Raw genomic sequence first — 27,132 nt, 5'->3', positions numbered from 1 at the left:
CTGTTGGATTTTGGCTCTAGGTCATCCAGGAAGGGGGCAGAGCCAGGACTCTCTGGTTTCAGATGTTTGTCCTGAAAAATTTTAAATAGAAAAATGGAACTAATACTAGACACCCACATGTCCACCAAACTAGCTTCAGCTATTATGAATAATGGAGCAGATTCACCATGTAAAAGTTTGCACAAGTGCACATTTATAAAGAATTGTTTATTTTTATTATTTGTCGTCCATCCCACTTTTCCTCCCCTGGGATCACAGAAGAAATCAGAAAACTCTTTACAACATTAGCAGCCGTCTCCCAGTGAGAACTTGATCTGCAAATTTTGATTCCTTTTTCTTTTGTTCTGCATAGGGATAATTTTGTCAGTGTATGTTTGGTGAATCTGGGATAGCAATATAAAGAGACCCATGGGTGGAGCTGTGAGTGAGCTCACCACTGCACAACTTTTTTCTCGGAAACAAACTCTCCATGAGGCCCCTCGGCATCCGAGGGCAGAAGGGCCAAGTACACGGGGGTCTCTGCTCCTTCTTCTGGGCTTTTGGGGGCTTTGGGTCCTGCCATGTCGGTTCTCACCCACCCTGGGCAGCAGGCATTCAGGAGGATCTTGTCCCCTCCTCTCTGCTCACTCAGTTTCCTGGCGTGGATTCTGGACAGGACCGTGACTCCGATTTTTGACACTCCATATGCGGTATCGGGCCAGCCCTCCTTCCTGTGCACCCCGTTCTTTGTGTCTTCCACGAACTTGTTCATGAGCCTCACGAGCTCCTCCTCCGTGATGGTCTCACTTTGAAACTTCTGCTGCAGTTCAGGGCTGCATTTCTTTAGAGAGTTGACACTGACAAAGCTGGATACATTCACCACTCTGCCTAAAATACAACATAGATCAGTGCACAGAAAGGTGAGCACAAGAAGGATGAATCCCTACTGGGGACAGGACTGACCTCTTGAAAGAGGACATTAGGGAAGGAAGGGAATGTATTTTCGAAGGGGTTTGCTCAAAGGGTTTTATCTGTTTTATTATTATAAGTGACAACATGTTATTGCTAATGTTTTTCAAAAGTAAGCTACATCTAAAGGGAACATTTCATGGAAATATCAGCTCAATAAAGGACAGAAATGGTATGAATTTAACAGAAGCAGAAGATATTAAGAAGAGGTGGCAAGAATACACAGAAGACTGTACAAAAAAGATCTTCACGACCAAGATAATCACGATGGTGTGATCACTCACCTAGAGCCAGACATCTTGGAATGTGAAGTCAAGTGGGTCCTAGAAAGCATCACTACGAACAAAGCTAGTGGAGGTGATGGAATTCCAGTTGAGCTCCTTCAAATCCTGAAAGATGATGCTGTGAAAGTGGTGCACTCAATATGCCAGCAAATTTGGAAAACTCAGCAGTGGCCACTGACTGGAAAAGGTCCGCTTTCATTCCAATCCCAAAGAAAGGCAATGCCAAAGAATGCTCAAACTACCGCACAATTGCACTCATCTCACAAGCTAGTAAAGTAATGCTCAAAAATCTCCAAGCTAGGCTTCAGCAATACGTGAACCATGAACTTCCAGATGTTCAAGTTGGTTTTAGAAAAGGCAGAGGAACCTGAGATCAAATTGTCAACATCCACTAGATCATGGAAAAAGCAACAGAGTTACAGAGAAAATCTATTTCTGCTTTATTGACTATGCCAAAGCCTTTAACAGTGTGGATCACAATAAACTGTGGAAAATTCTGAAAGAGTTGGGAATACGAGACCACCTGACCTGCCTCTTCAGAAACCTATATGCTGGTCAGGAAGCAACAGTTAGAACTGGACATGGAACAACAGACGGTTTCCAAATAGGAAAAGGAGTTCGTCAAGGCTGTATATTGTCACCCTGCTTATTTAACTTATATGCAGAGTACATCATGAGAAACGCTGGGCTGGAAGAAGCACAAGCTGGAATCAAGATTGCTGGGAGAAATATCAATAACCTCAGATATGCAGATGACACCACCCTTATGGTAGAAAGTGAAGAGGAGCTAAAAAGCCTCTTGATGAAAGTGAAAGAGGAGAGCGAAAAAGTTGGCTTAAAGCTCAGAAAACGAAGATCGTGGCATCCGGTCCCATCACTTCATGGGAAATAGATGGGGAAACAGTGGAAATACTGTCAGACTTGATTTTTTGGGGCTCCAGAATCACTGCAGATAGTGACTGCAGCCATGAAATTAAAAGACGCTTGCTCCTTGGAAGAAAAGTTATGACCAACATAGATAGCATATGAAAGAGCAGAGACATTACTTTGCCAACAAAGGTCTGTCTAGTCAAGGCTATGGTTTTTCCAGTGGTCATGTATGGGTGTGAGAGTTGGACTGTGAAGAAAGCTGAGTGCCGAAGAATTGATGCTTTTGAACTGTGGTGTTGGAGAAGACTCTTGAGAGTCCCTTGAACTGCAAGGAGATCCAACCAGTCCATCCTAAAAGAGATCAGTCCTGGGTGTTCTTTGGAAGGAATGATGCTAAAGCTGAAACTCCAATACTTTGGCCACCGCATGCAAAGAGTTAACTCATTGGAAAAGACTTTGATGCTGGGAGGGATAGGGGGCAGGAGGAGAAGGGGACAACCGAGGATGAGATGGCTGTATGGCATCACTGACTCGATGGACATGAGTTTGAGTGAACTCCGGGAACTGGTGATAGACAGGGAGGCCTGGAGTGCTGCAGTTCATGGGGTCGCAAAGAGTCGGACACGACTAAGAGTAGGACATGCAAGGAGTCGGAACTGAACGGAATCTTCTTAGAAATTACAAGAATGAAATATTTCCCTGAAACTCAATAAATAAGTCATGAAGGAAGAAGTCTGTGAATCTACTACCCAGAATGACTTGTGAAAATTATTTTCAAAACTCAACCATTTAAAGTCTCTGGAAATGGTCCCGAGGGCATACAGCAAATGAACCTCTTCTTCCAGACCCTCTCCAAGAACTCAGGTGAAAACAGAGAGCATCTAGTTCAGCCGTGACTGCTCCTTCCTTTCCTCCTTTCTGACCATAACAATGGAAACTTCACTCTGCGGTGCTGCATCTGAGACGCAGGGCTCCCTCCCTGCCAAGGGCTGTGGGATCTTCCCACGATGGGGATGACATCAGCGTTTCTCATCCTGTTCCTCAGCTACCTGCTGCAGAGGTTCAGTTGCTGGTAAGTGTACCTAGGAGGTTAGGACTTCCTTCTCCAACCCAGTCTTCGCTCGTGGGACCAAAGCTCTAACCTCAGGCTGGGCATCCTGAGAATGCCCTGAGACTATCACTGGTCATAGCAAACACCCTTTTTTAAAAGCACAAGACACATGGACATCACCAAATGACTGGTCAATACCGAATTCAGAGTGATTACATTCTTTGTAACAGTTAGCAATAACAAGACCTGGAGCTGACCGGGGCTCAAACCATCAGCTCTTCATAGCAAAATTCAGGCTTTGACTAAAGAAAGTGGGGATAACCATTAGGCCGGTCAGCCATGACTTAAGTCCAGTTCCCCATGAATATACAGTGCAGCTAATGAATAGATTCAAGTGATTCGATCTAGTAAACAGAGTTCCTGAGGAACTATGGACAGATGCCCCTAATAGTGCACTGGAGGCAGGGAACAAAACCATCCTAAAGAAGAAGAAATTCAAGAAGGCAAAGTGGTTGTCTGAGGAGGCTTTCCAAGTAACTGAGGAAAGAAGAGAAGCGAAAAGCAAGGGAGAAAGGGAAAGGATCACCCAAGTGAATGCAGAGTTCCAGAGAATAGCAAGGAGAGACAAGAAGGCCTTTTTCCATGAACAATGCAAAGAAATAGAGGAAAACAACAGAAAGGGTATTGTCAGTGTGTTTAACTTTTACGCAGAGCACTTCATGTGAAATGCTGGGCTGGACGAGTTAACAAGTTGGAAATCAAGATTGTGGGAGAAATATTAACAACCTCAGATATGCAGATGGTCTCTAATGGTAGAAAGCAAAGCGGAACTAAAGAGCCTCTTGATGAGGGTGAAGGAGGGAGTGAAAGGGCCCGCTTAACACTCAGTATTAAAAAACGAAGATCGTGGCATCTGGTCCCATTGCTGCTGCTGCTGCTGCTGCTAAGTCGCTCCAGTCATGTCTGACTCTGTGTGACCCCATAGACAGCAGCCCACCAGGCTCCCCCATCCCTGGGATGCTCCAGGCAAGAACACTGGAGTGGGTTGCCATTTCCTTCTCCAATGCACGAAAGTGAAAAGTGAAAGTGAAGTTGCTCAGTCGTGTCCAACCCTCAGCGACCCCATGGATGGCAGCCTTCCAGGTTCCTCCGTCCATGGAATTTTCCAGGCAAGAGTACTGGAGTGGGGTGCCACTGCCTTCTCCGTCTGGTCCCATTAGCTCATGGCAAATAGGAGGGCAAGAGGAAGAAGCAGTGGCAGAGCTCCTCTTCCTGGGCTCTGAAACCACTGAGGATGCTGAAGGCAGCCATGAAATCAGATGAGAGCTGCTTGGGAAGAAAGCTATGACAAATGCAGACAGGCTGTTAGAAAGCAAAGATATCACTTCGGAGAATCAGGGGACACATAGGAGCTGACTTATGACGTCCTAGTGAACCAAGTCTTTGAAGAAGCAGCACCTCCCAGAACAAGCGGACGGGAGACAGGTTAGAAGCTGAGTGTAAACTGTAAACACCCTTACTCAATCTCTAGGCACTCTCTGAATCCTTTTTAAAGTATCTGCTTGTCTTACTTTGTGTGTTTAATGGGTGGAGGTTCCCCTCCTGGCCCCTTACTTCAGGGTAAACATTACAGTAGTTTACCCTATAGGAATGAGTTTGTTTTGTCCAGAACACCGAGCACACTGCAGGGCAGTTATCAGATTAGAGATCTCTATTAGCCACACTAAGGGCTTGAACTTTATACTTGCAGGATTTTTGGGAGGGGCAGTGAACCTGCCAAGAAAGAAAAGGATTCAAGAAGGGCAGGGGGTCCCTTAGGAGGGTTTACAAATGTTTAGAAACAACAGCTGAGGGCCTGTTTGTAGAGCTGGGATGGGCCAGACAGCTGGGGACAAACTCAGCTGGATGAATTTAGGAACTGGTAGTGACAATAAGCGGGCAGGCTTACCTCCCACTTATGGGCAGGGTGCCCTCCAGGTTCCTGGTGGGTGAATGATGGGCTTAGTTACCAAGATGTTTTGGGGAAAGGGAGAGTCTTTGGGGGGAAGGGGACTAATGAACTGGTGGTGGTGCAGGCTCCACTAGGCTGAGTAAGAGGGGGACAGGGGAGAGGGAAGGTCTGGGAAGGACTCCTGACGGGACTGCCCCTGTGACGGGCACAGAGCAACCTAAGGGCCTCTTGGAGGAGGAAACCTCTGAGCTCAGATGGGAAAGAGAAGAAAGAGCCAGATGAGCAAAAAGCAGGTGGACAGACAGCACCAAGGACCTGGGCAGTATGTCGAGGGACCTCAGGGTGCAGGACACCCGTCTGGGTGGAGACACGGTGGAGGCTAGTGAGGCTGAGCAGGAGCGGCAGGAGCCTGTAGATGAGACTAGGGCCAGGTGGACCCAGATCTTGCCAGAAGCACTGCAGTCTAGGGTCCAGTCAGACTCACCTTGCGGTTTTATAAGAGGCAGTAGCTCTGTGCACACATCTCTGGTGGCAAAGAAGTTTGTTTTCATAGTCACCTCTGCTTGAATGTGAAATGGTGTGGTATCAGCAGCTTTCAAGAGAAGAGCAAAGTGGAGTCAAGAAACAGTTCTCGCGCGGTAACACTGCATAAGAAGATTCATTTCTTGAGTTTTGTGTACAACTAGTGAAGGTAAAAACCGGTTGAATTTTGTGCACAATACAGTCAGTATTGCACCCGTGTGAATTTCCCAGTTTGATAATGAAGCATAGTTTTGTAAGAACGCACCACTGGCACGGCCCTGTACAAAGGGTGCACGCATGGGACCTCTGTGGATCAGAAAGGGGCTGTGGAATAACCTGGAAAAGGTGCCCAGGATTCTGAGCCAGAGAAACAGTTCTCTCAGGTAGAGAACATCCAATTCCTTGCAATTCCTCTAGCCGCTCCCCTTCCCCCTTCCTTTCTCCTTCTCTAGGGAGTCATTCTGGACCCCACAGGCGGGAGAAGCCCCTCTACAGCGATTCCCCGACAGATTTGGTCCATTCTGGACCGAGATGCTCAGAGCGGGTGACCGCCTTTCCTGGAGCACCCAGCCGATTCTTACTCTTGAAGGCGATGCCGGCGTTGTTGACCAGCACGTCGAGGCCTCCGTACTCCTTGCGCAGGAAGTCGCGCACGGCGCGGATGCTCTGCCGGTCATCGATGTCCAGCTGGTGGAAACGGGGGCTCAGGCCCTCCGCCTGCAGCTGCTGCACAGCCGCCCGACCCCGCGCCTCGTCCCGCGCCGTGAGCACCACGTCCCCCTGGAACTGCCGGCACAGGTCACGCACGATGGCGAAGCCGATGCCCTTGTTGGCCCCGGTGACCAGCGCCACGCGGTTGGAGGACGACATGGCCGGTGTGCAGGGCTTTGGGTTGCCTTCAACAGGGAGCTGCGCGTCTCAGCGTCTGCGCGAGAAGTGCGCGGAGCGATCACCGCCTTGAATTATCCTGGGGCGCCTGGGCTAGCGCGCAGGCGCAGACTCAGGCTCCGCCCCTCGGGGCCCGGCTGCCTGCGGACCCTCAGCGGTGTAGAGAGGTGACTTCTGCGGAGGTTTAAGAACAGCCCTCCTGAAAAGCTGCTGCTGGCGATTTCAGGCCTGGAGGCAGAGAGTCATTCTTATTGGTCGTGTTCTCTACGTTAAACGTAGAGAACGTTAAACGTTCAGTTAAAACTGAACCCCATCCTTATGGTTGCATGGTATCACCGACTCAATGGGCATGTATTGGAGTAAACTCTGGGAGTTGGTGATGGACAGGGAGGCCTGGCGTTCTGGAGTTCATGGAGTCGCAAAGAGTCGGACACGACTGAGCGACTGAACTGAGCTGAACTCAGAATTCCTCCTGTTCACCCGTGTTCACGGTTGCGCTTGCAGAAATGAATCATATGTACTAACTTTATTTTTCCTGGTGTTTGAAAAATATCACTGTAACTGAAGTCTTAGGAACCTCGAGTTGTGGAATAAGTTGGATGAAAATGGTAGAGATCAAGTGTTTGTTGGTTTCTCCCCTAAATATGAAAGCAAAGCTACTGGCACAGCCTTGGCTGATTTTCACCTCTCGGTGAGGAGTGTTCACTAAATCACTGTTTATTCACAAGGTTGTCAGGTTACTTGTTTGCAGTTCGTGAAGTGCACAGGTGCAAAGGGGCGTTGCAGCCCTTTCTCCCACTCAAAATAACGCCTTAGGATTCATCTTTTTATTTACATTTTTAAAGTAAGGAAATGGAGACTGAGAAGGTTCATAAATTAGTTCAGTGGTGGGAAATTAATTTTCTTCCTTACCAGTTAGTGCTTAAAATAGAGGAATTAGGGGGCTATGATATAATTTTCATTTCTGTGCTGTGTCCTGTCCACTGAAAGAAAAAGCACAAACTAAAAGTTCAGATATTTTTTGATAATATTGTTATGACTGGTTTGTAAATGAGTTCTAATCTAATTGGCCTACAGAAAACTAAATGCTTACAAAGCAAATAATTCTAAATGCAAGAGAAATTAACCTAAATGAATTTCAGGTTCATATGAACTGGGAATTATTCACTATTAAATACCTAGTGTTAATGTTTGCTTTGTTGATCTAAGTAATACAGGCATGTTAAGAGTCATCAACATTAAGCATAATATTTTCATTGTGCCCAGGTTTAATATGTCAAATATTGTTATATTGGGCTTGCCTGGTGGCTCAGATGGGAAAGAATCCACCTGCAATGTGCAAGACCTGGGTTCCATCCCTGGGTTGGGAAGATCCCCTGGCAGGAGGGCATGACAACCCACTCCAGTATTCTTTCCTGGAGAATCCTATGGACAGAGGAGCCTGGCAGGCTATGGGGTCACAAAGATTTGGACACGACTAGGTGACTAAGCACAAAAGTTGAGAATTACATTTTATTTGGCGAGCTTACATGGATGTGAGAGTTGGACTATAAAGAAAGCTGAGTGCCGAAGAATTGATGCTTTTGAACTGTGGTGTTGGAGAAGACTCTTGAGAGTCCCTTGGACTGCAAGGAGATCCAACCAGTCCATCCTAAGGGAGATAAGTCCTGGGTGTTCATTGGTAGGACTGATTTTGAAGCTGAAATTCCAATACTTTGGCCACCTGATTCAAAGAGCTGACTCATTTGAAAAGACCCTGATGCTGGGAAAGATTGAGGGCAGGAGGAGGAGGGGAAGACAGAGGATGAGATGGTCGGATGGCATCACTGACTCAGTGGACTTGGGTTTGGGTGGACTCCAGGAGTTGGTGATGGACAGGGAGGCCTGGTGTGCTGTGGTTTATGGGGTCGCAAAGAGCTGGACGGGACTGAGTGACTGAACTGAACTGAGGATTTAAGCCTGGGATATAGCCTCTTCTTGGAGAAGGAAATGGCAACCCACTCCAGTGTTCTTGCCTGGAGAACCCAGGGATGGTGGAGCCTGGTGGGCTGCCGTCTATGGGGTCACACAGAGTCGGACACGACTGAAGTGACTTAGCAGCAGCAGCAGCATGGCCTCTTCAGATACCTCTGAAGGATTGTTCTGGAGAGGTAAGGGAGGAGCCAGGATATGCAGGAGTTTTTGCAAAAATAACCCAAAAAACCCAGGTCCTGGAACATCAATTACTGCTAATTAAAGAAAAAAAAACTCAAATTAATGAAGTTAGCAGTTTTCAGTGTATGATAAGTGTTTGGGCTTACTGAAATTATTCCTTTGATGTGCCCTTGAACTCTATCTAGGGCCAGTATCCTGTTTTTTTGTCTGCTGTGAATTCCTTTCTGGGTGCACCGTTGGGGTGGGCTGTTTACTGAAATGGTAGGTAACGTTCTTTGTCCACACTCTTACGGCTACTTAAATGTAATGTTAATCAAAATAATACAATTAAAATTCAGTCTGTTAGTTCCACTAACCACATTTCAAGGGCTGAGGAGTCACATGTGTTAGTGATGGCTGTATCGCTTTCCATCAAAGCAGAAACTTCCTTTGAACAGCTATGCTTTAGACAGTTTCCAATTATATCACAACTTCAAGGAATTTTTCTAATCAGTTGCAAAAAACAAAACTAATAATCAGGGAAAGACCTCTGCTTTTTGACAAAACTTTATTGAGATGATTGTAGATTCATGAACAGTAGTGAGAAATAATACAGAAATTCCTTGTACTTCACCCAGTTTCCTCAATGGTAATATTTTTACAAAGCTATAGTACAATGTCACAAACACAACATAAAGGGGTCTTTAAACTTTAATGACCATAGCTTGGTGTTAACCACATAAGTCCATCCCATGACTGAGGAAGGTTATGATTTTTGAGTGAGATTCAGTTGGCTGTTCTGATTGAGCTTGCATTACTCAAAAAAAAAAAAAAAAAAAAAAGGCCAGGGTCAGAGCAGGTATTATTAACTAAGTGATGGAGTCTACTCTAGCAATATCAGCTGTGGCCCAAAGAGAACTCTAACCTCTTTCAGTTTCCTAAGGGCCTTCCAATTAGAGCCTGGGAGTGAAGAAATCCACCAAGGTAACCAAGAAGTACTGGATATAGGTCATTGACCATAAATCTGATAGTTAAATTAACTTTAACTCTGCATAAATTTGTGAAATATGGTACTTTCCCGATGTTTTCCATAGTGGCTGCACCAGCTTGAATTCCCTAAAGTGGTAAGAACAGATTTTAATCAGTGTTGTATTATTGCATGCATGCATGCTAAGTTGCTTCAGTTGAGTCCGACTCTTTGCAACCCTATAGACTTGAACTGAACTCAACTTGGATTTGTACAGAGGTGACTGGATGTTTTAAAGAGAAGTTGAGGGAGTAGGCAGGGGCAATGGAAGGCCCTGTGTAGAGTTAGGGGAAAATTACAAAGGGCTGCTAAGTGTAAATGCCCATCAGGGCTACAAAGAGACTGGGAGACAGAGGTCCTATCCTTTCTGCTGATTACATTTCAAAGGAATGGTTTTAAGGTCCTTGAGAAAGACTCAATCCTGAGTTACAGGAGATACATATATATCTCAAATGGACAGAGAAAGAATTCACAAATTTTAAGTCCTCTTTTAGTAAATGCTGTAAGAAAGGGTAGTAAGGGACCTATTTGTCAGGTGTTGGCTAAAACAAATAGTAAATCCTTTTGGCAGCCTGGAGCTCATTAAGGGGGGCGAGGTACTAAGGTCATCCTAGGCATGCAGCCTTGAGCTATTAGAAACTATGTTAATGTCTTTTTCATGCAGGGAGAGAGGAGTGGATGAAATCATTAGTGCCGAGACAGTAAATTTTATAGGCCCAGGCTGAGGCATAACTGAGAAGAGGGCTGAGTGTAGTCTGCCTAGAGTTTGGTCAAGAAGAGAATCTACCAATTCCCATCTAGAAGATGGGAGTATACATTATTTTTCTCCCTCATAAAAGGAAAACACCTGTTTCATCTGCCCTTTTTCTTCTGTCTTGAATGCATTTATGGAGAATGTGATGCCTGGAGCTTCAGCAACTATCTTGAGATCATGAGGAAACAAACTAAGAGGTAAATAGCCGACTCCCTTAGGACGGTACTGTGGAAAATTAGGAAGAGCTTAGTGACTGAAGAACAACAACAAGAAGTAACACTGGAACAGCAGTATTCACTAAGTTCTGTGATTTTGTGGATTTCACTCGTTTTTCCCCTCTGATATCCCCTTTCTAGTCCAAGATTCTCTTCAGAATGCCACAGTTCCTTTAACTGTCATGTCTCCTTAGCTTCCTCTGATTTGTGACTGATTCTTACAGAGCTTACTTGTTTTCCATGACCTTTTTCAGCTTTTAGGACTACAGTCACCCCTTGGTATCCAAGACACCGCTTTGGAGGCCAACATCCTAGGATGTTCAAGTCTTCATATAAAATGGTCTAGTATTTGCCTAGGCACATTCTCCCATATACTTTAAATTATCTCTAGATTACTTAGAATATTTAATACAATGTAAATGCCATGTAAGTGTTATAAGTGTATAACAAGTTCAAGTTTTGCTTTTGAAATTTTCTGCTTTTTTTTTTTTCTCTAATATTTTGGATCCACAGTTGGTTGAATCCACAGATATGGAATCCATGGATATGGAGCACTGGCTGTATTGGCCAGACAGTTTTTTTTTTTTTTTTGGGGGGGGGGGTGTTTCTGATATTATCAAGGAAGAACTGAGTCCAAGTTCATATTGCTGGGGACACTACAAATAAATTGAGAAATGAGGTTTTGGGGCAATGAATAGTGACTATCTGGAAAGTTAGCAGGCAGAGAAGATAGAGGCCTAGTGTCCTAGGGAGCCATCTTACCTGAGTTAGAATTCAGGCTTCTTTTATACTAAAAGGGGAGGGGATGTATCTGGTTGTTGCAGATCTCTTGGTACTTGCCAGACTTAGCTACTGCTGCTGCTAAGTTGCTTCAGTCTTGTCCGACTCTGTGCGACCTCATAGATGGCAGCCCACCAGGCTCCCCTGTCCCTGGGATTCTCCAGGCAAGAATACTGGAGTGGGTTGCCATTTCCTTCTCCAGTGCATGCAAGTGAAAAGAGAAAGGGAAGTTGTTCAGCTGGACTTGGAGGGGGGATATAATCCTTTGCTTTTGCAGTTATACATAACCTTTAACAAATTCTGCAATTTTATCTCTACATAAAGGAAAGTGTTATGCCTTTAAAATTCAAGCCTGGGAGACAGGGCCTTGGGAAAGGGCTATTATGTATATTTCAGGCTATGGACAAAGTTCTTTCTCTGTTCAACAACACAAAAGTGCAGAGCCAGCATGACTAAGCACAGGCAACAATACAAACAGCCTTAAAGGGACACACCCAACATAGAACCAGGCTGTTCTGTTACTGAACTAAGGTTACAGGTTTTGCATGGTAATATCACAGAGGTCAAGTACCTTTCCTATAGATGGGAAACCTGCAATCAACATGACTTATCACTGCTATCATTCCTCATTACTCAGCCAATGAAGCATTGGCCAACTTTCTCCACTACAAAGTTAATACTACCTTCCCCTCTTATCCATATTGGGCTCTTTTGGAGGCTAGCTGATAAAAAGGGTGGGGTGGGTGGGGCTCAGATCATGAACTCATTGCAAAATTCAGACTTAAACTGATGAAAGTAGGGAAAACCACTAGACCATTCAGGTATGACCTAAATCAAATCCCTTATGATTATACAGTGGAAGTGACAAATAGATTCAAAGGATTAGATCTGATAGAGTGCCTGAAGAACTATGGACAGAGGTTCATGATATTGTACAGGAGACAGTGATCAAAACCATCCCTAAGAAAAAGAAATGCAGAAAGGCAAAATGGTTGTCTGAGGAGGCCTTATAAATAGCTGAGAAAAGAAGAGAAGCTGAAGGCAAAGGAGAAAAGGAAAGATATACCCATTGAATGCAGAGTTCCCAAGAATAACAAGGAGAGATAAGAAAGCCTTTCTCAGTGATCAATGCAAAGAAATAGAGGAAAACAATAGATGGGGAAACACTAGCGATGTCTTGAAGAAAATTAGAGATAACAAGGACACATTTCATGCAAAGATGGGCACAATACAGGATAGAAATGGTATGGACCTAACAGAAGCAGAAGATATTAAGAGGTGGCAAGAATACACAGAACTATACAAAAAAGATCTTCATGACCCAGATAACCAAGACAGTGTGATCACTCACCTAAAGCCAGACATCCTGGAATGTGAAGTCAAGTGGCCCTTAGGAGGCATCACTATGAACAAAGTTAGTGAGGTAATGGAATTCCCGTTGAGCTATTTCAAATTCTAAAGATGATGTTATTTAAGTTCTGCACTCAATATGCTAACAAATTTGGAAAACTCAGCAGTGGCTACTGGAAAAGGCCAGTTTTCATTTCAATCTCAAAGAAGGGCAATACCTAAGATGTTCAAACTACTGCACAACTGCACTCATCTCATATGCTAGCAGAGTAATGCTCAAAATTCTCCAAGCAGGTTTCAACAGTACATGACCCAAGAACTTCCAGATGTTCAAGGTGGATTTAGAAAAGGCAGAGGAACCAGAGATCAAATTGCCAACATCCTTTGGATCATCAAAAAAGCAAGAGAGTTCCAGAAAAACATCTGCTTCTGCTTTACTGACCATGTCAAAGCCTTTGACTGTGTGGATCACAGCAAACTGGAAAATTCTTCAAGAGATGGGAATACCAGACCACCTTCAGTTCAGTTCAGTTCAGTCGTTCAGTCGTGTCTGACTCTTTGCGACCCCATGAATCGCAGCACGACAGGCCTCCCTGTCCATCACCAACTCCCGGAGTTCACTCAGACTCACGTCCATCGAGTCCGTGATGCCATCCAGCCATCTCATCCTCGGTCGTCCCCTTCTCCTCCTGCCCCCAATCCCTCCCAGCATCAAAGTCTTTTCCAATGAGTCAACTCTTCACATGAGGTGGCCAAAGTACTGGAGTTTCAGCTTTAGCATCATTCCTTCCAAAGAAATCCCAGGGCTGATCTTCAGAATGGACTGGTTGGATCTCCTTGCAGTCCAAGGGACTCTCAAGAGTCTTCTCCAGCACCACAGTTCAAAAGCATCAATTCTTCGGCGCTCAGCTTTCTTCACAGTCCAACTCTCACATCCATACATGACTACTGGAAAAACCATAGCCTTGACTAGACCGACCTTAGTCAGCAAAGTAATGTCTCTGCTTTTGAATATGCTATCTAGGTTGGTCATAACTTTTCTTCCAAGGAGTAAGCGTCTTTTAATTTCATGGCTGCAGTCACCATCTGCAGTGATTCTGGAGCCCCCCAAAATAAAGTCTAACACTGTTTCCACTGTTTCCCCATCTATTTCCCATGAAGAGATGGGACCAGATGCCATGATCTTCGTTTTCTGAATGTTGAGCTTTAAGCCAACTTTTTCACTCTCCTCTTTCACTTTCATCAAGAGGCTTTTGAGTTCCTCTTCACTTTCTGCCATAAGGGTGGTGTCATCTGCATATCTGAGGTTATTGATATTTCTCCCGGCAATCTTGATTCCAGCTTGTGTTTCTTCCAGTCCAGCATTTCTGCATATAAGTTAAATAAGCAGGGTGACAATATACAGCCTTGACGAACTCCTTTTCCTATTTGGAACCAGTCTGTTGTTCCATGTCCAGTTCTAACTGTTGCTTCCTGACCTGCATACAGATTTCTCAAGAGGCAGGTTAGGTGGTCTGGTATTCCCATCTCTCTCAGGATTTTCCACAGTTTATTGTTATCCACACTGTCAAAGGCTTTGGCATAGTCAATAAAGCAGAAATAGATGTTTTTCTGGAATTCTTTTGCTTTTTCCATGATCCAGCAGATGTTGGCAATTTGATCTCTGGTTCCTCTGCCTTTTTCTAAAACCAGCTTAAACATCAGGAAGTTCACAGTTCACATATTGCTGAAGCCTGGCTTGGAGAATTTTGAGCATTACTTTACTAGCGTGTGAGATGAGTGCAAGTGTGCAGTAGTTTGAGCATTCTTTTGGGATTGGAATGAAAACTGACCTTTTCCAGTCCTGTGGCCACTGCTGAGTTTTCCAAATTCGCTGGCATATTGAGTGCAGCACTTTCACAGCATCATCTTTCAGGATTTGAAATAGCTCAACTGGAATTCCATTACCTCTACTAGCTTTGTTCGTAGTGATGCTTTCTAAGGCCCACTTGACTTCACATTCCAGGATGTCTGGCTCTAGATGAGTGATCACACCATCGTGATTATCTGGGTCATGAAGCTCTTTTTTGTAGTCTTCTGTGTATTCTTACCAGACCACCTTACCTGCCTCCTAAGAAATCTGTATGCATGTCAAGGAGCAACCGTTAGAACTGGACATGGACCAACAGACTGGTTCCAAATTGGGAAAGGAGTAGTCAAGGCTGTATACTCTCACCCTGCGTATTTAACTTCTATGCAGAGTACGTCGTGGAAATGCTGGGCTGGATGAAGCACAAGCTGGAATCAAGATTGCCGGGAGAAATATCAATAACCTCAGATGTGTAGATGACACCACCCTTGTGGCAGAAAGCAAAGAAGAACTAAAAAGCCTCTTGATGAAAGTGAAAGAGGAGAGTGAAAAAGCTGGCTTAAAATTCAACATTCAAAAAACTCTGATCATTGTATCAACCCCATAACTTCATTGCAAATAGATGGGGAAACAATGGAAACAGTGACAGACTGTATTTTCTTGGGCTCCAAAATCACTGCAGACGGTGACTGCAGCCATGAAATTAAAAGACACTTGCTTCTTGGAAGAAAAGCTATGACCAACCTAGACAGCATAATAAAAAGCAGAGCCATTACTTTGTGGACAAAAGTCCCCATAGTCTGTAAAAACCAAAAGCTAAGGTTTTTCCAGTAGTCATGTATGGATGTGACAGACCACAAAGAAAGCTGAGCACCAAAGAATTGATGTGCTTGATTTGTGGTGTCGGAGAAGGCTCTTGAGAGTCCCTTGGACAGCCAGGAGATCCAACCAGTCCATCCTAAAGGAAATCAGTCCTGAATATTCATTGGAAGTACTGATGCTCAACCTGAAACTCCAATACTTTGGCCACCTGATGCAAAGAACTGACTCATTGGAAAAGACCCTGATGCTGGGAAAGATTGAAGGCAGGAGGAGAAGGGGCTGGCAGAGTATGAGATGTTTAGATGTCAACACGGACTCCATGGACATGAGTTTGAGCAAGTTCTGGGAGTTGGTGTTGGACAGGGAGGCCTGGCATGCTGCAGTCCATGCAGTTGCAAAAAGTAGCACACTAATGAGCGACTGAACTGAATAGTGGGTAGGGCAGCAATTGAAGTCCGTCTTCTTGTTAGGTAGGTAGAATAGGGAGGTAAAGCTAAGTTGCTCAGTTGTGTCCGACTCTTTGCGACCCCATGGACTGTAGCCTACCAGGTTCCTCCATTCATGGGATTTTCCAGGCAAGAATACTGGAGTGGGTTGCCATTTCCTTCTCCAGGAGATCTTCCCAACCCAGGGATCAAACCCAGGTCTCCCATGTTGTAGGCAGACGCTTTACCATCTGAGCCACCAGGGAAGTCATAGAATAGGGAAAAGGAATCCAAAATGGCGGTGGCTAAAAAAACAAGGAAGGTCCGAGGACCAGAGTGAAGACTTCAGGTAGAACAAACAACACTCCTGGCTAAGCCCAATTTGCATAGGGCAGGCCCAGGTGGAGGAAAAAACATATAAAAGGAGGAGCCAAAGTGCTTTCTCTCTCTCTCGCCCTCTCCCATGTGCTCCTCCACCATCTTCCCTTCAAGTCTTTGGGTTGGCATGCCCTCACACTTTGAGGATGGATTCTCCTGCTATCTTCTAAATAAAATAGAGGTGTAACACTGATTTGCCTAAGAGCTCTAACACGGTTTGTCCAAGACCTGAGAACTGTGACGCGCCAAGGGCTTTAATGTCCATCGCTCCAAATCTTTGTGGTGACAAGACAAAGAACCGAGGAACATACACTCGTGTTACATCTATGCGGCCAGAAGAGGCCAAGCACAGCAGGAGCCCAACTCAGCGAAACTCCCTCGCTAGAAGCGGAAGGCGAAGAAACCCAGCGCAGGGGAAGGCCCATTGTGCTGCAAACCGGGACAGCAAAAAACAAACTCAACAGAAAGGTCACGCAGCCCAGACTCAGATTCCAGAAGACCTCCGATTAAGGTAAGAAGTCCTCGCTCCTATGGCAGGAGGGACATGCCTAACGAAATCTTAATTCCTTTACAATCTCTTTTTTCTTGTTCCCTCCAACCTCCTGCGAACAGGCGGGCAGCAGGGGGCACAACTGAGGGACTCTGGAGAGGCTACTTCTCAGTATGTCCCAAAGGCGCTATCTGCTGAGCCCCAGTAGCTGTTACACAAGCCGGTGGGGGTTCTTTTGTCCTTTCTCTTCTCTGTGCCAAGGATCAGACCAATTAAATTGTAAGCACTGGTCAGATATTTAGCAAATTGTCCGCAGGCTATGAAGGGGATTCCTTGGCACGTTTTCCCCACTGCTTTTTTCTCCTGTTCTTCAGCTCTCTCCCGGGACTCAAGCTTGGCCAAAACTAATGAAACTCAGGCCCTGATGTCTCATCAACCAGTCCATTCTGAAGGAGATCAACCCTGGGATTTCTTTGTAAGGAATGATGCTAAGGCTGAAGCTCCAGTACTTTGGCCACCTTATGCGAAGAGTTGACTCATTGGAAAAGACTCTGATACTGGGAGGGTTTGGGGGCAGGAGGAAAAGGGGACGACCCAGGATGAGATGGCTGGGTGGCATCATGGACTCGATGGACGTGAGTGAACTCCGGGGGTTGGTGATGGACAGGGAGGCCTGGCATGCTATGATTCATGGTGTCGCAAAGACACAACTGAGCAACTGAACTGAACTGAACTGATGTCTCATTGCAAAAATTCATTGAGAGACAGATAAGAGGTGGATTTGTTAGGATCCAGAAAGAAGCCACTCTTCAGGGTGTGAACCATTGCCAAGGGCAAGGGCTGGGGCCACGGAATTAGGCCTGGCTAGGTTTTGTGAGGGGGTAGAATTCATATGCTAATGAGTGGGAGGATCATCCCTACCATTGGGGAACCACCCACTCCTCCCTCTTTTGACCATGCCTTGGAGCTGTCCTGCCACCTCTGGGTGTGTCTGTTGGCTTATAGATTGGGGATTAAGTACTTGAATTTGACTTGTCATCTTGGACCCAACTGATTTTAATTGGTTTATATTATACCCTTGTGCTCTGTCATTCTTTCAAAGGTTGTGCTCTGCCCGCTTCCCTCCTGTTTCATGCTGTTTGCCTGAGCCCCATCCAGACCCACAAGCCTGCCTCTACAATCTTCTGGAGAGACAACCAGAAAATAGCTGGCCTTGGCAGGGAAATACTCTATAATATCCAACCCCCTGTCATGCTGGAGACCTTGGGGATGCCCAAACTCCAGTCCGGGGGACCCAGGAGGTCATCACGCCTTGACCTGCCTAGGGATCTGGTCCTCGAAAGGTTGTCACGCCTCAACTTGCTCGGGGATCGCCAGTCCCAGGGGTCCCAGGAGGTCGTCATGCCTCGACCTACCCAGGGACCCAATTCTCCAGAGGCTGTCACGCCTCGCCCTGCCCAGGGATTTTATCTCTAGAAGGCTGTCACGCCTCAGCCTGCTTGGGGATCTGCACCCTGACCCGGGGACTCCTGGCTCTCAGGTTGCAACAGTTCTGGGTAGGATAAGCTTCAGAAAGACTCACCCCTAAGGAAGTCCACCTATGGAAACAGAAGGAAGCCTATTACTTGTGGGACTGTGCCCAGTCTCAGCAATAACGAAGGAACCCAGTGAGAACCCCATTGCCTTTCTGGAAAGGCTAAAAGAGGCACTCCAAAAGTTTACCAATCTGGACTTAGACTCTTATGAAGGACAGGTGATTTTAAAGGACAAATTCCTGTCCCAACGTGCATCAGATATCAGAATTAAGTTACAACAGCTACAGCAGTAGGACCCTGCTGCCTCTTTAGATGAGATGGTCCAGACAGCCACCAATACCTTTTATAACAGAGAACAGGAGGAGGCCAAGGCCCAGGAGAAGGAGAGAAGGAAAGAGACAAGGCATGCCCAGATGCTGACCGCCCTTCAGAGAAGCCCTATGGCAAACCCCGAGTCCTTGGAGGACAAGGCACAAGACAAATGCCTGATCTGTAGACAGGCGGGGCATTGGGCCAAAGAGTGTCCAAACTGTGACCTAGAACTGGCTTGCCACAAATGCCATAAACTGGGACACTGGGTGGCACTCTGCCCTTGGGACCTAAGAGCCTCAGGTCAAGCGCCAAGCCTACTCTCATGATGGTTCAAGAGGACTGAAGTGGCCTGCTCCAGCCAGCCCACCTGTCACAGATAACCATCACAGGGCTGGAGCCAAGGGTGCATCCGGATGTGGCAAGTAGGTCCGAAAATTTCTTGGTTGACACAGGGGCTACCTACTCTGTCTTGATCTCCTACTCCGGAGCCTTCTCCTCCCAAACCTGTACCATTTTGGGTGCTACAGGAAAAGCAACTACTAAAAGATTCACCTGAGCACTTCTTTGTTGCTGCGATGGACAAATATTTTCCCACCAGTTTCTAGTGGTCCTTGAGTGTCCTACTCCCTTATTGGGAAGAGATATACTCACTAAACTGGGGACCACCCTTGTGATGGGAAGTTTTTCAGCCCCTAGAGCTCTACAGCTCCTGGTTACTACTGAATAACCCATTACACCTTCAATAGAGAGGGACCAAAAACTATGGGAAGACAAAATTAACCCCCAGGTGTGGGACCAGGGGATTCCTGGAAGAGCCCACCGAGCTGAACCGGTCATCATTGTCCTCTGAGATCCCACTCGGTTTCCTAACCGGAAACAACACCCTCTCAAAAGAGAGGCTCGGGAGGGACTACAGCCTTTAATAAATAAATTCCTTACTTGTGGGCTATTGGTCCCCACCAGTTCACCATGTAACACCCCAATCCGCTCAGTAAGGAAAAAAAGATGGAACCTGGCGAATGGTTCAAGATCTCCAGATCATAAATGAAGCTGTAGTCCCCCTCCATCCCATGGTACCCAATCCCTATGTAATCTTGGGAGAAATCCCACCCAGTGCCAAGTGGTTTACAGTCTTGGATCTCAAAGATGCATTTTTTTGCATACCACTGGCTAAAGAATCCCAATATCTTTTTGCCTTTGAGTGGGAGGCCCCAGGAGAAAAACACCAACAGATGACTTGGACAGTATTACCTCAGGGGTTCAGAGATAGCCCCCACCTGTTTGGACAGGCCCTTAGCCGGGATCTCCTAGATCTGGACCTGGGACCTCATGGAAAAATATTACAATACATAGATGACCTACTAATCTGCTCTCCAGATGAGAAAAGTGCCCAACAACATGCAATTCAGGTTCTAAACTTCTTGGCAGAAAGGGGATATAAAGTCTCCCGTGCTAAGGCATAGATGGTTGAGACAAATGTCACTTACCTGGGAGTTCAGATTACACACGGGTCCAGGAGGCTGTCCTCTGATCGGGTACAAGGAATCCTCCAGTTGCCCTCCCCCACGACTCGAAAACAATTGCGAGCTTTCCTGGGACTAACTGGATATTGTGGAATCTGGATATCCAGTTCAGTTCAGTTCAGTTTGGTCGCTCAGTCGTGTCCGACTCTTTGCGACCCCATGAATCTCAGCACACCAGGCCTCCCTGTCCATCACCATCTCCCGGAGTTCACTCAGACTCACGTCCATCGAGTCAGTGATGCCATCCAGCCATCTCATCCTGGGTGGTCCCCTTCTCCTCCTGCCCCCAACCCCTCCCAGCATCAGAGTTTTTTCCAATGAGTCAGTTCTTCTCATGAGGTGGCCAAAGTACTGGAGCTTCAGCTTTAGCATCATTCCTTCCAAAGAACACCCAGAGCTGATCTCCTTCAGAATGGACTGGTTGGATCTCCTTGCAGTCCAAGGGACTCTCAAGAGTCTTCTCCAGCACCACAGTTCAAAAGCATCAATTCTTCGGCGCTCAGCTTTCTTCACAGTCCAACTCTCACATCCATACATGACCACAGGAAAAACCATAGCCTTGACTAGACAGACCTTAGTCGGCAAAGTAATGTCTCTGCTTTTCAATATGTTATCTAGGTTGGTCATAACTTTTCTTCCAAGGAGTAAGTGTCTTTTAATTTCATGGCTGCAGTCACCATCTGCAGTGATTCTGGAGCCCAAAAAATAAAGTCTGACACCGTTTCCACTGTTTCCCCATCTATTTCCCATGAAATGATGGGACCGGATGCCATGATCTTCGTTTTCTGAATGTTGAGATTTAGGCCAACTTTTTCGCTCTCCTCTTTCACTTTCATCAAGAGGCTTTTTAGCTCCTCTTCACTTTCTGCCATAAGGGTGGTGACTATGGTCTAATTGCCCAGCCCTTATATGAAAGCTTAAAGGGACGAGATGATTCAATCCCACTGATGTGGGGAACTCCTCAAAAGAAGGCAGAGGCTACACTAAAACAGGCCTTAACTCAGGCAACCTGCCTAGAGGTTGCCAGACCCAGAAAAAGCATTCCAACTTTATGTCCATTAAAGAGGGAATAGCTTTGGGAGTGTTAACTCAAAGGTTGGGAACTGAGCCTCAGCCTGTAGCTGACTTATCCAAAAACTCGATCCAACTACCCAAGGCTGGCCCCCCTGCCTTCAAAATCTTGCAGCTATTGCAATCATGATAGAAGATGCTTTAAAACTCTCCTTTGGGGGCAAACTTTTTACCAGCCACCAAGTAAAACAACTCCTAAATGGGAAAGGCCATTTATGGATGTCTGATCAAAGAATCCTCAGATATCAAGTAATGCTGATGGAAAATCCAGGCCTCACCATATCCCCTTGTGAGGTTCTTAACCCAGCCACCCTCCTGCCTACCCCCGAGGGCTCTCTCCCCTTTCACTGTTGTCTAGAAACCTCGGACCACTGGACAAAACCCCGAGAGGGATTGTCAGAAGATCCTCTGACCAGTCCTGAGGAAATCTGGTACACTGATGGAAGCAGCTTTGTCTTGGATGGAAAAAGAAGAGCCGGGTATGCAGTAGTCTCCAATTTTGAGACCATAGAGGCTAAGCCTCTGCCACCAGGTACTTCAGCCCAATTAGCTGAGCTCATAGCCCTGACTCGCGCTTTAGAGCTGGGAAAAGGAAAAAGAATAGCCATTTACACTGATTCCAAGTATGCCTTTCTGGTGCTACATGCACATGCGACTATTTGGAAAGAAAGGGGCCACTTGACCACCCGAGGGTCCCCAATCAAATATGGTGATCAGATTCTTCGACTCTTGGAGGCAGTTCCTCTGCCCACCGAGGTTTCAGTTTCCCACTGTAAAGGACACCAAAAAGGGAACACAGAAGTGGCACGAGGGAACTAAGCAGCTCATCAGGCAGCTAGGAGAACAGCATTACAGAAACATGACCTAATAGAGATTGCCACCTTAGTTCCACAGACTAATTTGCCAGAAACTCCTTCATATACTGAAGGTGAGACTCTTAAAGCTAAGAGCAAGGGCTTTCAAGATCATATGGGGTGGTTCCAAAAGGAGGGACTCCTTTTTCTGCCTGAGAACCTCCAATGGAAGTTGGTTAACTCCTTACACGCCACTACTCATTTAGGAGAAAAGGCCTTCCAAAGATTACTAGAAAGGTCCTTCAGAAGAACAGGCTTCCAAACAACTATAAGACAGGTGGTCTCCTTTTGTCCCACTTTGCCAATTAAACAACCCCCAAGGAGCTCAAAGACCCCAGCTGGCCCAGCCCATCTAACGACATGGGGCCTACCCAGGAGAGGACTGGCAGATGGACTTCACCCAGATGCCAGTTTCTTAAGGGTATAAATACCTATTAGTCATGATAGATACATTCACAGGATGGATTGAAGGCTTTCCCACCTGGCCTAAGAAGGCTGAGGAGGTGGTAAAAAAACTGCTTCATGAAATCATTCCAAGATTTGGTCTGCCCAGGTCATTACAAAGTGACAATGGGACATCATTTACTTCCAAGGTCACCCAAGGGGTCTCAAAAGCATTGGGCATTACTTATCTCCATTGTGCCTGGAGGCCTCAATCTTCAGGAAAAGTAGAAAGAGCCAATCAATTCTTAAAATCAGCAATAAAAAAGAACCCAGGAGACCTCCCTGGATGGAAGGAGGCTTTATCAATAGCTCTCCTCCGCACCCGCATGGCCCCTCAGGAACAGCTTGGTCTTATTCCTTATGAGATGCTATATCAGAGACCTTTTGTTTATGTCAATGACCTCTTCCTAGATCCAGAGGTTCAGACCCTCCAGTCTTATACCATGGCCACTGGGCAATTCCAACAGGATATACGCTTGTGTGGTGTGAACCAGGACCCAGAAGATTCTAAGGAGTCACCACTATATGCTCTAGGGACTCAAGTCCTAATCAAAGTCTGGAAAGATGGGTCCCCAAAAGCTCAACTCCAGTCCACATGGAAGGGCCCCTACCCTGCCCTGTAATACTTTCTACCCCCACAGCAGTCAAGGTAACAGGACATGACACCTGGATTCACTACTCACGAGTCAAGCCGTGGAAGAAAACAGAAGAGGACACTCAATACACCTGTGAGCCCCTGGGAGATCTCAGATACCTGTTCAGGACTACCAATAAGTGCCATTCTAATGAACACCCCCAAAATCTAGTTTCTGGGGTAAGATTTCTCAGGACAGCTCTAAATAGCCAACACAGCTTGACAGAGATTGTACTCCAAAACAGACAGGAGATAGATCTTCTGATCCTTGAACAAGGAGGGACTTGAGCCATCCTGGCAATGTGAATTTAAAATGACTAATGCCCCTACTAGTCCTTGTTATGCTACATTGATGATGCTTATGACTATTCCATGTACTGTCAATTGTCTAACCTGTTTTGTCTCTGCCCAGGTCAACAAGCTACAACATGCAGTGCCAGTTCAACAAAGATATAAAACTACAGCCGACCATGAAAAATATCACACACCCTTAGATGGACACCGCTATAAGGACTCTCTCCAGGCAAGAACACTGGAGTGGGTTGCCATTTCCTTAAAGTGAAAGTAAAGTCGCTCGGTCGTATCCGACCCTCAGCGATCCCGTGGACTGCAGCCTTCCAGGCTCCTCCGTCCACGAGATTTTCCAGGCAAGATTACTGGAGTGTGTTGCCATTGCCTTGGGCCTCCCATCTCTTGAGTGGGGAATGTTAGGTAGGTAGAATAGGGAAAAGGAATCCAAAATGGCGGTGGCTAAAAAAAACCAAGGAAGGTCCAAAGACCAGAGTGAAGACTTCAGGTAGAACCATCAGCACTCCTAAGCCCAATTTGCATAGAGCAGGCCCAGGTGGAGGAAAAAACATATAAAAGGAGGAGCCAAAGCGCTGTCTCTCTTTCTCTCCCATGTGGGCGTGCTCTCTCCCCCCCCCCCCTCCTCCTCCCCGACGTGCTCCTCCACTCTCATCCCTTCAAGTCTTTGGGTCGGCATGCCCTCACGTTTCGAGGATGGATTCTCCTGCTATCTTCTAAATAAAATAGAGCGGTAACACTGATTTGCCTAAGAGCTATAACACGGTTCGTCCAAGACCTGAGAGCTGTGACACAGCGAGGGCTTTAATGTCCGTCGCTCCAAATCTTTGTTGTGATGAGACAAAGAACAGAGGAACATACACTCTCGTGACATTCTGAAGGGAGAAGTTACGCTGTTCCTGGGACACCCAACTGGGCCAGATGACCTGAAGTGCCCTTAGGCTGAAGAGGAACGCAGCGAGGCACTCTGGCCCACGGACAGGCGTGGGGGGGCGGGGGTCAAAGCAAAGTCAGCCCGGAAATGGGGGATGGCCTGGCCTTGCAAGGCCTCCGCCCCGCCCAGCAAGGCGGAAGTGAGCAGGCCACAGAGAGGGCCGGGCGGATGCCCTGGCAGACATACACTTGGCTGCTCCCCCCTTGGAACTACGGAAGGAAACACGCTCCAGCTCGGCTTTCAGAGCGTAGACTCCTGGTCCACAGGCCACAGGGTTTTCTTATTCCTGGACCTGCAGTCCATCCACAAACGACCCTAGCTAGCTCTGTCAGCTGCGCCGTCCCCTTCCACCCCCCCCCCCCCCGGAAGAACGCGCATGTGCAAGCCGGTAGGCAGAGGCCCACGGTGCCGAGAGCTCGGCCTGGCGACCAGGGACTTGGGTCAGTGGGGCCTAGAGGCGGGCCTGGCGGCGCTCGGCTGTTCCCCCTGCTGCTGCGGCCCGCTTTAACTCGCGAGCAACTGGCGTGCTGCTCCGAGTGTTTACGCGCTTCGGGTCCGCCCACCGCCATCTTGGAGCTGCATCAAGGTGCGCTGGCAAACTTCCGGGGCGGGGCCTCCGGTTGCCGGGGTAACGGGGCTCGGCTTCCTCCTGGGCTCCTCTTCTATTTTTATTTAAAAAAGAGAGCTGAATTCAGATTGTTTACCCCCTGCCATGCCTCTGCGCTTTACACTTAACGCCCCCCAGTACTGGGGGCTCGTTCTTTTATCGAAAGTCGACCCGAGTATCCTCGGCGCGAAGGGCCCTAAGTCAGGGCGTTTGTAAAGCGGCCGGGGACTCAGCCCTGTGTCCTGCGGCGGCGGCAGAGCTGTGGGGCGGGGCGGGGTAGGTGCGGAGGGTGTGCCAACGGAGGGGCGGCCTCCATTCTGGCGTATGAGAACGGGGGGCGAGCACGGTGCCGCCAGCCGTGGGGTCACCCTGGCGCCACGCGCACACCTCGCTCCCCGGACCACGGGTCTTGGGGGTCCGCGCGGAGGCGTCCCGGCCCGCGCGCTGCAGTGGCGCTGGGGACGCCGAGGGGACGAGCCGGGGTGGGCCCTGGGGCCCGACTCCACCTTCGGGTCGATCAAACACGGAACCTTCCATCGCTGGGAAGTAATAGTACAGTAATAGAGGCTGGGGTTCGTGTCTCGTTATTCATGGGCTGCCTGGTAATTTTTAGTAATTTAAGAAAAACAGTGGTTTGGTTAAAGTAGCGTTGGTCGCTCAGTCGTGTCCGACCCTTTGCGACCCCATGGACTGTAGCCCACCGGGCTCCTCTGTCCCTGGGATTCTCCAGGCAAGAGTACCGGAGTGGGTTGCTGTTTCTTTCCTTCTCCAGGGGATCTTCTTGACCCAGGGATTGATCTGGGGTTCTTGGGTTGCAGGCAGATTCTTTACCGTCTGAGCTACAGGGAAGTCTTAAAGTGTACATAATATGCACATACGTAATATTAGAGTTATGTCACTATGTGCTCATATATATATATACGCACATATATACGTCAGAATAGGCAGTTACAGAAGGAAGAGTAAAAGCCCCCTCCCCTTGTACGTTTTTGAATATTTTCCTAAATCCTCTTGTTTTGTAAACATAAAGTGTGCCCAACGGAGACCAATAAGGGGTATTTGAATTTGTTCCACAACTTTATTTTTTCACTTAATATATCTTGTATATTCTGTCTTCGTAGGTACTTTCAACTCATGGCTTAATAATACTCCATTACCTGTATCATGCCAGTGTGATTCATGGATTTCATTTTTACATTTCTGAGGAACTAACATGTAGAAACTGTAGTGGTCACTGTAGATTTTATAATCATCTCTTTGCTTTGTCTGCTCTCCTGGTTCTCATTTTCTCCCTAATCTCTGGCAACCACCTACTTAGTTTATGTTTCAGGATCCTGGTTTTAAGAACAAATTATTACTTCACACTGAAAGAGAATCCTTTTTTTTTTTTTTTTTTTTCGTGTACAACTTCCTGGCAGTTAGGGGCTTCGTTGCCTTTTTTTTTTTTCAAAGTATAGTTGATTTACAGTGTTGTGTTAATTTCTGCTGTATGGCACAGTGATTCTATATATATAGTTATATGTATAAATGCACATATACATTCTTTTTTATATTCCTTTCCATGATAGTTTATCCGGGATATTGCATATCGTTCCCTGTGCTATGCAGTAAGCCCTCTTCATTCACTCTGTATATAATAGTTTGCATCTCAATGCAGTCCATCCTCCTCGCCTCCCTCCCCAGGCAGCTGCAAGTCTGTTCTCTCTGTCTGTGGCTGTTTCTGTTTCATAGGTAGGTTCGTTTCTGTCATATTTTAGATCACCGTATAAGTGGCGTTGTATGGTATTTGTCTTTCCCTTTCTGGCTCACTTCACTTAGATAACCTCTGGTTCCGTCCATGGTGCTGCAAATGGCATTATTCTGTCCTTTTTTTGAATGGGTGGATAGTACTCCATTGTATATATGCACCATATCTGTAGATGGACATTTAGCTTGTTTCCATGCTTTGGCTATTGTGTATAACTCTGTTTTAAACATAGGGGTGCACGTATCTTTTTGAATTATAGTTTTGTTCAGCTATATGCACAGGAATGGGATTGCTGGATCCTATAGCAACTCTGCTTTTAGTTTCTGGAGAAACCTCCCATACTGTTTTCTGTAGTGGCTGCACCAATTTATATTCCCACCAACAGTGTAGGAGGGCTCCCTCTTCTCCACACCCTCTCCAGCATTTGT

At 46.6% G+C, this 27,132-nt stretch overlaps 2 protein-coding genes across 9 annotated transcripts in view; one reads left to right on the top strand and one right to left on the bottom strand.

The window, feature by feature from the left end:
• Window positions 1-188: 188 nt before the first annotated feature.
• Window positions 189-20,333, bottom strand: LOC138427788 (carbonyl reductase [NADPH] 1). Its single transcript, XM_069567758.1, has 4 exons — window positions 20,072-20,333; window positions 6,208-6,742; window positions 5,589-5,696; window positions 189-867 (listed from the first exon to the last, which is right to left on the bottom strand). The coding sequence occupies exons 2-4, from the start codon at window positions 6,494-6,496 to the stop codon at window positions 431-433; spliced, it is 834 nt and encodes a 277-aa protein (XP_069423859.1). The 5' UTR covers window positions 6,497-6,742; window positions 20,072-20,333; the 3' UTR covers window positions 189-430.
• Window positions 20,334-24,459: 4,126 nt separating this feature from the next.
• SETD4 (SET domain containing 4) overlaps window positions 24,460-27,132 on the top strand; it is a 29,656-nt gene continuing 26,983 nt past the window's right edge. Inside the window, exon 1 of one of the 8 annotated variants that reach the window (XM_069567683.1) lies at window positions 24,460-24,936. The gene's annotated coding sequence lies outside the window, so the exon portion shown is untranslated. The other 7 variants (XM_069567701.1, XR_011252177.1, XM_069567710.1 and 4 more) reach the window with 7 other exon arrangements.

This window comes from Ovis canadensis, chromosome 1 (genome assembly GCF_042477335.2).
Source record: "Ovis canadensis isolate MfBH-ARS-UI-01 breed Bighorn chromosome 1, ARS-UI_OviCan_v2, whole genome shotgun sequence".
Lineage (NCBI taxonomy): Eukaryota > Metazoa > Chordata > Mammalia > Artiodactyla > Bovidae > Ovis > Ovis canadensis.
Note: the sequence above shows the minus strand (reverse complement) of the source record. Positions and strands in the feature narration are given on the sequence as shown.